This window comes from Triturus cristatus, chromosome 2_2, assembly GCF_964204655.1.
Source record: "Triturus cristatus chromosome 2_2, aTriCri1.1, whole genome shotgun sequence".
Lineage (NCBI taxonomy): Eukaryota > Metazoa > Chordata > Amphibia > Caudata > Salamandridae > Triturus > Triturus cristatus.
This window is the reverse complement of record NC_140582.1, coordinates 458,288,855-458,301,820: the sequence shown is the minus strand read 5'-3', so window position 1 is coordinate 458,301,820 and position 12,966 is coordinate 458,288,855. Positions and strand designations below refer to the sequence as shown.

General features: G+C 43.7%; 1 protein-coding gene across 2 annotated transcripts in view; it reads left to right on the top strand.

The window, feature by feature from the left end:
* The first annotated feature begins 304 nt into the window (after window positions 1-304).
* The window catches only part of AFG2A (AAA ATPase AFG2A), a 1,612,935-nt gene continuing 1,600,273 nt past the window's right edge, over window positions 305-12,966 (top strand). For both annotated transcript variants that reach the window (XR_014978118.1, XM_085641546.1), the window contains exon 1: window positions 305-517. Coding sequence is in view for 1 of the 2 variants with exons in the window: in XM_085641546.1 (XP_085497672.1) it covers window positions 406-517 (112 nt within the window). In the remaining variant the exon portion in view is untranslated. The remainder of the gene's footprint in view (window positions 518-12,966) is intronic.

The following is a 12,966-nucleotide window of genomic DNA, read 5'->3' as shown; positions in this document are numbered from 1 at the left end:
TTTAGTTGATTATAAAAAAGATTACTTCCTGATTTTGCTGGCGAAAAACCATGTACCCATTCAGATAGAGAAATTGTCCTTCCAAGATGGCCGCTAAAGTAGCACGGTGACATTATTTCCCGCTTGTTACGATCAACACGTGTGGATTTGTTTATGGGTTTCGAATCTAAACTCAGTGCTACGCTATAAGCGGAGTCCATTTTATAGTCAGGCAGATTACTCGTAGGGGTATCAACTCCATGCGATCGGTAATTCAGAATAAAAGAAGACGCTTTGCCTGGCTTCAACATGGTCATCACTCGGGACATATCACCGGGTTTGGTGTCTAAAGCATGCGCAGTCTAGTAGTTGTAGTGCACTGGAAAGCAGAAATATTTACTGTAGTATTTGAGGGATCAGGCAAATATGTCTTCAAGCAAGAAAAAGAATAAAGCACTGGTTGCAGCTGCTGGGACCGTGACAGAGTGTCCCCGCGCAGAGCCCGGCAGTGTCATCCTCACTGTTTGTTTGGAGCGAGGTAAGGAAGCGGCAACTAGAATCATGCAGCTAGGCTGTATACATTCACGTGTGCGTTGTGTGGGACTGGTAGAGCAGTGGTATGTAGACCCTGCTTCAACATTTCCAAGTTATTCTCTGCTTGCGCACGTGTTCTCGTTTGTTTTCTGAAGTTTCACTGTGCCAGCCTCTCCAGAGAGCTCAGCATCACCCACAAAAACGTGAAGAATGAGAGGTTGACACCGGCAGGTTGCGGGACTATTAAGTGATACACATAGGGGTCGAGGGCATCTCAAAGAGTGCCACCGGCAATCAAATGTTCTTTATATCTTAACGCACGCTCGCACCGGGTTAAGTTTTCGTCAAAGTCTTGTTTATGATTCTTGAACCTTCACCTATATGCACTTAGTATGATGCTGACGTTAGCCTCTTATTCTGCCAACGTTATATTAGCTGGCAGAAGTTAGCATCTTATTCAGCCAGCATGTTATTCGCTGGTGGAAGTTAGCATCTTATTCATCCAGCATTTTATTTGCTGGGAACATTTTTTTTTTTGAAAATACATTGCATTTACTGAACCATAAATAATTCAGCTAACTTCTTTCTGTCGGACTTTGCATTGCCATACTATGAATATGTTGGTTTTCAATCACAACACTTACCACTATTAAGTCTATTAGAATTTAGTATGAGACAAGAAACTTTCCACCAAAACATCAGCCAACTTTTGCTACCCTCTTAATTCATATTCACCTTGAGAAATGGAGCACTCCTTTACAATCCCTGTATGTAAATTGGCAGTTCGGGCTGGACTGTTCCCATGAGGCACAGGGTCAAGACTGGTTTGCATATGGCTGGGTTCAAACTGGAATGGCATGGTGAGCAAAAAAACAATGGATTTAGGCCCAGATCTCTGTACTGGGGTGAATGTATGACATTATTCTGCATTCTGTCCATCAACTGTTGTTTTTGCATTTGTCACCCCGAGTGGGACGGGTATGCCCAGACGTGGTTCCCGTGCTCTCCATGTCTCTGGAGTCAACCTATCCTGGCTGAAGAGGGGTGAAACCCCAAAACCGGTCCTAGGATGCTTGTTTCCAGTCCAGGGAGGACCTGGCTTGGAAGTTTGGGCTGGACTGTTCCCACGAGGCACAGTGTCAAGACTGATTTGCATATGGCTGGGTTCAAACTGGAATGGCATGGAGAGCAAAAAAAAAGGATGGATTTAGGCCCAGATCTCTGTACTGTGGTGAATGTATGACATTTTTCTGCATTCTGTCCATCAACTGTTGTTTATAGGTCTCGCCTGGCGTGGGCTGCGCACATGCGCAGTCTCGTTGGCGAGATTGAATGATTTTGGGTATTTTCTATAAAGGGCATTAAGCCCCGCCCCTCTTTTCCATTGGCTGGCGTTACTGTTTATGCTAAGCGGTGGCCAGCCATTGGAAAAGAGGTGGAAGTGACGTTTTCGTTTGGCTTTTTGAGCCGTCCCATTTGGACGGGCTCGTCTGCCTTCCTCCCGTCGCAAAAGCTGTCTTATCTTTATGGGGCCATGTGTTTCAAACACATGGCCCCATAAAGACAAGAGATGTGAGCGCTTGTTTTCAGTTTCAGCAAAGAAGAACTAAACTTTCCTCTCTGGAAAAGGCTTTGATAGAGCGCTCTGTCAAACACAGGGGCTGCATAAATCACGGTGTGTTACTGAGAAGCATTAGAGCGCTGTGGCAGTCTACCCCACGGATTGATGGTCCCGGGGATGCCAGCTCCGCAGCCTCGACAGCCACGCTGGAGCCGGCGCACATCTGGAACGGTAAACGTACCCAGGAGGGAGAAAGGGCCCTGTCAGGGTCAGCAGTACAGAGGCGGGCTGCTGACAGGAGGCGCCACCCCACGCCTGCATGCGTTTCCTAAGGTAAACGCATATGGCCGGGGAGGCCACCGCTCTGCAGAGCAGGCCCTCGTAAAGGAGCCAGCAACGCCGGGGGAGCAATATCGCTATTATTGTTTCAGCCGAATTTCACCACAGCGAGCAGTTCTGCTGAGCTATTACCAAAGGGGGGATTTAAAAAAAAAAAAAAAAGAGAGCGGGGTGAAAGCTGACAATTGGCTTCAGCTGGGTGGGGAATTGATGATCGCTAAATCAGTTGCAGTTGTATTGGGCTCGTGTAATTATCAGATTAACCTGTGCCTTTCCAGGCTCGGGTTGGGGGGTTTAGCCTCATCGTTGAACGGTGTAAAGCATTTTCTCCTAGCCCATATCGCCAGTGAATATTCTTCAATGCGCAGTGTGTTTTGGTTGAAGTTTCACTTTCTTTTAAAGCGCTCTCTCATGCATATAACGTGAATAACTGCTAGAGGGTGACCGAGCTTTAGGGAAGGTGAGATATTTTGTCACAGCACCACACAGCATCATGTGAAGTAACGGTACGGCTGAGGCAGGATCATTCGCCAGCTGTCAAGAATCCGGTTCCTTTCCTAACGGTACTGTGACTTACAGGCACCAGGTTGCTTAGAAATGTTACAATTATCCAAATACTGTCCACCTCTGTGTCTCTTTAGCACGTACAGCATTCCTCTGTTCTGACTGCATCCTGTGTGCGCACAAAGACCACTTCTTCTAAAAGATGTTACCCCCTCAGGGCGCGGAGTTACCCACAGAGTAAAAGACTCTCTCTGTGGCAAGATAATTCACCCCTTTGGAGCGCTGCCTGGCAGGGCATCGTCCCCCACCGAGCCCCATCAATCCTTTAGTACAAAGGGTCCTGTATGGAGAGAGGCCCCAGACAAGCGCAGGTGTATTATTTGTGTCTCACCAGATTTTCTCTTTGCATCGCCCTCTCTGCCGCATGCGTGACACTTGTTAATCAGTGTCACCCGGGTTTCTGTTCTGCAAAAAGAGATGGAGGGTCTGATTAAAAGCTGAGAGAGCCAATGTCAGTCCCAGAAAGCACCCAAGAGCACCGACAATCCCCTTGCGCAGCTGGTATGTCACTCTGTCCCATGCTAAAAGTGGCTTGTAAATAAGCCCCCTTGGCGGTTGGCGGCGCGCATGCGCTTTACCGCTCGCGCGTTTTATCGCTGTTCCAGAGGCTCCGGTTAGCTTCCTGGAACCTCCTGAACCGCGGTTTTGTCACTGGCCGCTCACTTGGCCATTTTTACTTCAGCCGGAAGCCTTGAAAGTGAACACAGCCCAGGCGCCAAGCCAAGAGCGCTGCCAGAATCTGAAGACCAGCCAGAATCTGAAGACCAGCATCAGTCAAGAACGTAGGCCGAAGCTGGTGTAAGTCTGTCATCGTTCAGGGCCAGTTGAAAGAGGCTGCGCTGGGGGTGGCCGATACATCCACCTGCCAGTCACAAGATGGGGACACTCTTTAATGGGAAATGTCTCGCAGACAGCAATCATGCTTACAACAGTCTGTGTGCTGGTGTCAGGGGTACTTCACAATCATTGTACCTCTGTATAGTCTTGCGTGTCAAAGAATCTTCGGCACTTAAAGAGAGTCAGCCCTCTCAGGCACCCACAACATGGATCCCTTCCTTCTAATGGAAACATGGCCGGAAGAAGGCACTTGAACTCTCACTCCAGTGTGCCACACTAGGGACAATCATGAACAAAGTCAACACATTGCTCGACTTATCACAAGGTTTTGAGATCAGTGGGCGATTCAGAAGGACATCTTGTGCTCTCTGCTTCATCGAGCCGGGGACTGCCCTTGCATCCGGTCACTTTATGTTATTGGTCTAGTTTAATCTGTGGTTCAATGACGATTCAGAAACAACTGTGCAAGATCTCCCAGCTAACACGATTACTTACACTCTGTCTCAGCAATCTAATCCTCACTTCGATCCGCCTTATTTGCACCAATCAGGATAGATCTCCCTAATGCTCCACATGGCAACACACACAAAACCTGGCAAGAGTTACCTGCTTTGAATAGGTGAGAGTCCCAAGCAGAGCAAGTAACTGCCCATAAAAAAAGCATTGGCATAGCCTATAGGTCTCGCCTTTGGAACCTTATAAGTATTTAGTTATGCAGTACTATATCCTTGTTGCAACAACATCAACTGTTGCATGGCTAAACACTTATAAGATCCCAAAGGCGAGACCTATTGGCTATGCCAATGCTTGTTGCATTTGTCACCCCGAGGGGGATGGGTATGCCCAGACGTGGGTCCCATGCTCTCCATGCCACTGGAATCAACCTATCCTGGCTGAAGAGGGGTGAAACCCCGAAACCGGTCCTAGGATGCTTGTCTCCAGTCCAGGGAGGACCTGGCTTGGCAGTTCGGGCTGGACTGTTCCCATGAGGCACAGGGTCAAGACTGATTTGCATATGGCTGGGTCCAAACAGGAATGGCATGGTGAGAAAAAAAAACGATGGATTTAGGCCCAGATCTCTGTACTGGGGTGAATGTATGACATTGTTCTGCACTCTGTCCATCAACTGTTGTTTTTGCATTTGTCACTCCGAGTGGGACGGGTATGCCCAGACGTGGGTCCCGTGCTCTCCATGCCACTGGAATCAACCTATCCTGGCTGAAGAGGGGTGAAACCCCGAAACCGGTCTTAGGATGCTTGTTTCCAGTCCAGGGAGGACCTGGCTTGGCAGTTTGGGCTGAACTGTTCCCATGAGGCACAGGGTCAAGACTGTTTTACATATGGCTGGGTTCAAACTGAAATGGCATGGTGAGCAAAAAAACCGATGGATTTAGGCCCAGATTTCTGTACTGGGGTGAATGTATGACATTGTTCTGCATTCTGTCCATCAACTGTTGTTTTTGCCTGTAAATTATCTGTGACAATCATTATTTGCCACAAGTGGACCATGTGGGTCTTCCTGAATTCAATGCATTTCTAAGAAGTTCTGCCCAAATAAGTAATCATGCTTTTCCAATAAGAAAATCACATTGGCTCTCAAATGTTTATTCTGTGTTTCAAACACACCACACCCACCCCCCACATCCTTGAGGATTTATTCTGATCCAAGACATTTTTCTACCCTGGGCCACTCTGCTACCACCAAGCCAATGCATTCCTATGGAGTTATATAGTTACCCTCTACAAGGCTCATGAGGATTTATCCTGAGCCAAGCAATGTTTCAAGCAAAGGCAGTGCAATCCTTTGAAGGTATAGAAGAATGAGTAACCATGATTTCTTTCATGAAGATCACTTGGCTATCCAATATTCATATATATTACTAATATTCCCCTACACCAGAGGTCTTCAAACATTTTGATGCCGAGACCCCCCTGTCAAAATGTTTTAGGCGTAAGGACCCCCTCTTGACAAAAATGTCTAGAACTTGGTACCTCTCAACATTGACAACTATCGACAACTGTAAACGCCCCCAATTTCCACAGCAAATCATTTTTACAGTGGGGAAATAATATTAAACAGTGTTTATCAAATGAAAGATGTGGGGGCGTGGTCAAAAGTGTGGCCAAAATCAAAAGGCCTCATTTATGAGGAATTGGCCTAGGGCAGTGCCGCAAGTTTTCTTGCTGCGCTTCCCTATGCCAATGTGAAAGGGCAGGAATGCACCTTATTTATGAAATATGATGCATTCCTGTCCTTTCCCATTACGTTTCCGCACAAATTGCTGCCTAGCGCCAATGTAGGCAGGATTGTTTTTATGCCGGAAGGTGCCCCGAGAGGGGTTTTCCTCTTTCTATGTGAGCTACAGAATGCAGCACACATAGAAAGAGGAAAAAATACGAGAAGACATGAAAACATTTCTCCTCATTACGCCTGCTGTGGTGAGGCGTAAGGTTTTGGCTCTGCCCCAGGTTTACATGGTTTGGTAAACTGGGGCAGTGTCAACATCCATGGGTGTTGCGTGGGAACACCTACCGCAATGCCCATGGAACTCCTACTTGACAGACTAAGGCAAGGCAGCGATTTGCGCTGCTTTGTCTTACTCCATATGTGTGAGGGCACTCATAGCCATGCAGGGTGACTTTGCGTCGCCTCATAGATACGATTGCGACGCTTGTGCTGCTGGAGCTTTAAAAAAATTAAGCTCTGGCGGCTCAAGCCTCTCATAAATCATCCACAAAATATTTTACTAGTTTTTTAGGTTATTCACCATCAGGTAGCTACATATAAAATAATGGGTAGCTTAAATGAAAATACATTTAAAAAAGTTGTTACTCAGTAGGAAATGCACTGTAGTACATTAGGAAACCTCTATTAATTAATGCACTGCAGAGGTCTGTGTCTGTAACCAGAGAGCCACAGAATTTTGGGGCAGATTTACAAGCCCTGTGCACCTCCTTGCGCCTCCATTGCGTCACTTTTTTTGACGCAACGGCGGCGCAAACAATTCGACCAATTTACAATGTAAAGCATCTAGGGAAATGCGTCACTTTGTAAAGCCCTGCGTCACATTATACCTGCACCAGGTATAATGTATGCAGGCTAGGCGTTCCCATGCAAAAAGCCATGTAGAACTAACGCAGTGAAATTTACAACATTTCACTGCGTCACTCTACGTCTTCACTGCTTCAAAATCCCTACGCCTGCTCAGGCGTAAGAATGACGCAGGGCTTTTTGTGAGAGACTCGCCTATCTGTTGTGGCACATTGCTGGAGTTGCGTCACTTTCATGAGCAATTCCAGCGATGCGTCACTTTTGTGCCAACAGATTCTTCAGTATTTCTGACGCATCTGTTAACCCTTGTTCCATGGAGAACTGTGTTGTAAATACAGCGCATCCATGGTGGCGCAAGGACATTTGGCACTGGGGCAAGGAAACTGACGCATCTATGCAGATGCGTCAGTTCCTTGTAAATCTGCCGCTAAATTTGGTTGGTGCAGTCGGGAATACTGACTTGTGGATTTTTAGTGCTACGAGGTCACAGCCTGTGACAGTGAGCACTATGAAAGTGTAAGTCATTATTTTATTCTTGTAATACACACATTATAAGGTAGTCTGCTACAAACTGTGCAAATAGTTTTAGGATATAATGGAGCTTCAAAAGTGTGAATTTTAGTAATACCAGAACATAAGTAATGCATTTTGTTTTGCATAACTGTCCCTTTAACAGCTCCAAAGAGGTACTAAGCAATTAAAAGCATGCACTTCACAGCCCAGTTGCTAAATCTTCTTACTACCACAAAAAAAAAAAATCTTTTCCAACATAAAGCAATTAAAGCCAGAACCGCTCCCAAGCACCATTTACATTTGCATATTACCTCCAAACACACATATTCATTTTATTCAGGTAAGCAGGCACCCTGGCACGAAGGACTGTTTCAGGCCCAGCCCAGCCTCTTCATTTCACAGCACAGGAGACAATTCACTTCAGCTGCACCATTTTAACGACTGCGTCCGTTTTTCAAAAGGAAGAGCACATGTTTTAAATTCCAGGCAGAAGTGAAGCCTGGAAATGCGCGACCCCCTTCCCAGGACTCCATGGCCCCCCTGGGGGTCACGCCCCACAGATTGAAGACCTCTGTTCTACACTAATATTTATGTAATTTGTGTGAGGCGTTCAAAATGTGTCACAACAGATGGCACAAAACTGGTCGTCTCCACACCACAATGCATTCCTATGCAGTTTTCTGTTCAAATAGGTAATTTTCACAAATTTAAGTTATTGGTTAAGAGGGTTGGAAGCCACACTCAGGCAACAACCACAATCCTCATCAGGGTAAACCACAAAGGTCACTAAATTAACTTGTGCTTAATCCTCTGGTAGCTTGACCACAAAGCAGAGAGTCTCAGTGTCCATGTAAAAAGTATTTATGCATCAGAAAAACCGTAATAAAGTAAAGACCCAATACAAGAAAAATCCCAGTTTTAGGAAAAATGGGTAAATATTAATACATAGGATGAAACAAGAACAACAAAAATCCAATCAGTAAAACCGGAGATATTGATTTTTGAAGTTTTGGGTGAAAATAGTGCCAAGAAGCAGAAGGCGCCACTCACGGTTATTTGGTCACGCTGGACCAGGGGAAAGTCACCAGTCCAGGTCAACTCTGATGGAGCGTGGGTCGGATAAGGTGACCAGGTTAGTTCCGCTGAAAAGTTACCTTCTCAAGTCCGGTGCATAGAGTTCTGTTTATGTTAGAGGAGGCCAAGAGGAGAAAGCTTTCGATGCAAAGAACAAGTCGAGCTTTGCCGGTGGGCGTTGCTGTATCGCAAAGAGCCAGTCATTGTTAGAGTCTTGCATTGGTTAATCGTTGCTGTCGGTGCAAAGTGCAGGTCTCACCGGAGCTTCGCTTTGGTGGTCATTGTGGGCGACAGAGGTTTGGCACAAACAAAGGTTTTATAGGAAAATCACATTGACTCACACATATTCATATTGATTTTCCAAACACACCACACTGCTCTGCAAGGGTTTAGCCTGATCCAAGCAAAATTTCCATCAAAATAAGTGCCAACTGTGCCACCTCCTACCAATGCAGTAGATCCCTGTTATGTCAGGTCATCTGAGCTCAGGGATGTTCAGCTGATATATGAGTTCTAGTATTACAGCCAGCCTCCATTATTCTTGTCTAAATAGCTACTTTCAACCTCAAAAGACATATGGTACATTGTGTCTAAGCTCAATTTGACAGACCTGGATCTTTACTTACATCTTCTTCCTTACACCTGCAGAATTTGATTTGATGCCTATCTTCCCTTTGTAGCTGAGATACCAACTCTATCAACCTTTGGATCCACCTTTTCTGAACTGTATTGCTTCTCAATCCAAACTGGGAGACTAATCTTGTAAAATGACCTTTGGCTGTATCTAAAAATATGCTAGATTTAGCTGACCCTACATTGTCCAACAAGAATAATGCAATCATTAACGTAAATCTCTAGATTAAGTCTTCATTAAAGAGTAGTTTTCAAATACAGATGTAGCACTTACTTTCCTTAACCAATGATATGCATGATATCTCTAGCTAGAAAGGGAGCAAAGACATCAAATTCTGTAGATGTAAGGAAGACATTGGAAGTAAACATCCAGGTCTGTCAAATGGAACTTAGACACTATAAATCATTTGTCTTTTGAGGTTGAAAGCAGCTATCCAGGCGAGAACAACGGAGGCTAGCAGTAATACTAGAACTCCTATGTCAATGGAAACTCCCTGAGCTCAGATGAATTTATATCACCAGGATTTACTGCATTGCAGTAGGGTGGCACAGTTGGCACTTATTTGATAAATGTTGGTTGCTTGGCTCAGGCCAAATCCGCATGGACCTTGCAAAGAGAAGTTGTGTGATTGATTCACACATATTTATGCTGTTTTTCAATGTGGTTTTCCTATACGACAACTATAATTACTTATTCAGATGTAATTGCATAGGAATGCATTAAAGTCTGAGGGCGACACGTTTGGTGCCACTTATTGCAACATTTTGATTGGCTCATACGATTTACATACAGATAGTGTGTAGAGGGATACTCCGTTTATTAGGATCAATATGAGAATTTGTGAGTCAAGTTGGGGTCTTCTTTGGAGAAATTAATTGTTTTTCTGTAACTCCATAGGAATGCATTGGGTGGGAAGTGGCACAGAGGCCCTCGTTTTGTTTCAAACATTGCTTGGCTCAGTCCTCATGGACCTTGTATGGGGATATGGTGTGTTTGAAAACGGCATAAATATTTGTAAGTCCATATGATTTTTCTTTTTTAGGCCTTAACTGCCTAGGGAAACATTGAAGTGAGGGCAGAAAGTTTGGTGCAACCTCTTGTGACAAATCTTGCTCGGCTCAGACATCTTATATACAAGTATGTAGAGAATAGCTCCCCTTATTAGGATCAGTGTGAAAATTGGTGAGCCAAGTTGACCTTGATGGGGAAAAAGGATGGTTACTTGTTCGTCTATAACGCTTTAGGAATGCATTGACTTGAGGGTGGCGCAGATAGAAAACTTGCTTGGCTCGGACAAAATCCTCATGTTCGTTGAAGGTGAAGCAGTATGTTTGAAACATAGCATACATATTTGTGAGCTAATGTTATTTTCTTATAGAAAAAGTATGATTACATATTCAGACGTAATTGAATAGAAATGCACTCATTTGAGGGCGACCCTTTTGGTGCCATCTGTTGTTACAAATATGACTCGGCTCAGACAACTTACATACAGGTAGTGTTGAGTGACACATCCTTTATTAGTAACAATATGAATATTGTCTATTTAACTTGATCTTCATGAAAAAGTGATGGTTACTAATTTGTCTATAACTCCATAGATTACTATCTAGCTTTGGCTAGTGAGTGGCAGTGTGGACCAATGTGTTGGTGGATACGCTGCATGGCTCAGGCTAAATCCTCATGGGCCTGGTAGGGGGATGTGTAATGTTTGAAAAACAATATAAATATTTTTGAGCCAGTGTGATTTTCCTATAAAAACAACTATGATTTCTGATTCAAATGTTACTGCATAGGAATGAATTGTGGTGTGGAGTGTGAGATGTTTGGTGCCACCTGTTGTGACAAGTGTTGATTGACTCCCAACATTTACATAAATATAATGTAGAGGGATGCTCCTCTTTTATGATCAATATGAACATTGGTAAGCCAAGTTCTTCATGGAAGAAGGGATGGTTACATATTCGTCTATAACTCAATAGCAAAATGTGGGCTTGAGAGTGGGACAGGTGGAACCATTGCTTGACTCAGGCTAAGTACTCATGGACCTTATAGGGGGATGTGGTATGCTTAAACAAGCAACATGCATATTTGTGAGCCAATGTGGTTTTTCTATAAGAGAACTATGACTGCTTATTAGGATTTAACTGCAAAGGAGTGCTTTGAAGTGAGGGTGACCTGTTAGGTGCCACTTGTGACAGAGTTTGCTTGGCAAAGGTGATTTACATAAAGGTTTTGTCGAAGGATGCTATGATGATGAGCTAAGTTGATTTCTTGACAACAAGAATGGTTACTTGTTTGTGTATAAGTTCATACAAATCCATTGGCTGATAGGTGGCACAGTGGGCTCTTGTTTTGGTAGAAACGTGCTTGGCTCAGGCTAAATCCCTATGGAGCTTGTAGGGGTGTGTGGTGTGTTTGAAAACCAGCATACATATTTGTGTGCCAATGTGATTTATTTCCTTAGAGAGATCTACAGTTATGTTTTCGGTGGCAAGTTGTTCTTCATGGGAGAAAGGATAGTTACGTATTCATCTATAACTCTATAGTAGTGCCTTGAAGGTAGCACAGTGGGCACAGGTGAAAATATTGCTTTGCTCAGGCTAAATACTTCTGCATCTTATAGGGTAATGTGGTATGCTTATAAAGCAGCATGCATGTTTGTGAGCCAATGTGATTTTCCTATTCTAGAACTTTGGCTTAATTGCATGGGAAGAGGGATGATCCCTTTATAAGGAATAATATGATTATGGGTAAGATTGGTATTGATAAGTTGATCTTTATGAGGCAAATTATTGTTACAAAATTGCTTTTAACTTCACAGGAATGCAATGGTTGGTGGGTGGCACAGTGGGCACACGTTTTGGTGGACACGTTGCTTGCCTGAGGCTAAATCCTTATGGACCTTGTAGGGGGATGTGGTGTATTTTCAAAACAGTATACATATTTGTGAGCTACTGTGATATTCCTATAAGAGAATTGAGATTACTTATTTGGACATAATTGCATAGGAATACATTGAGGTAAAGGCACCGCAGCCTGGTTGATGCCATTTTTTGCTTGGCCCAGACAATTTACATCCAAGTACTACAAAGAGATGCGTTCTTTATTAGAATCTATATGAAAATTAGAGAGCCAAGCTGATTTTGTTGGTAGAAAGGATGATTATTTATTCATCTATAATTCAATAGGAATGCAAGGGCTTGATGGTGGCACAGTAAGCACAGGTTAAAACATTGCTTGTCCCAGGATCATTCCTCATGGGCCTTATAGATAGATTTAGTATGTTTGAAACACATCATTATTATTTGTGAGCCCATGTGATTTTCTGATCAGAAAAGTCTGATTAGTTATTCTGATCTATATAACTGCATTGGAAGGCATTGAGGTGAGGCTTACCTGTATGGTGTTACCTGTTGTGACAATTTTTGTTCGTCTCAGATAATTTACATACAGGTATTGTAGAGAAATGCTCCCATTATTAAGACCAATTTGAAAATTGGTGAGCCAAGTTGATCTTCAGGACAGAAAGGATGGTTATTAATTCTTCTATAACTCCATAGGAAAACCTTTTCTGGAAGGTGGCACAGTGGTCCCAAGTTGTATTGCAAACATTGCCTGGCTCAGGCTACATCCTTATGGACCTTCTAGGGGGGTGAGGTATGTTTGAAATGCAGCATAAATATTTGTGAGACAATGATTTTCCTATAAGGGACTATGATTACTTCAATCAAACATGTTATTTATTTGGCACAAAATAATGGCCATAAAAGGTTCATATAATTCTACATTCAATAAAATAAACACAGCCAGAATAGCAGCATAGTGAAACATTCTAAAGTGCAGTGAGCAATAAGGTCCATACAATAAAACAAAATA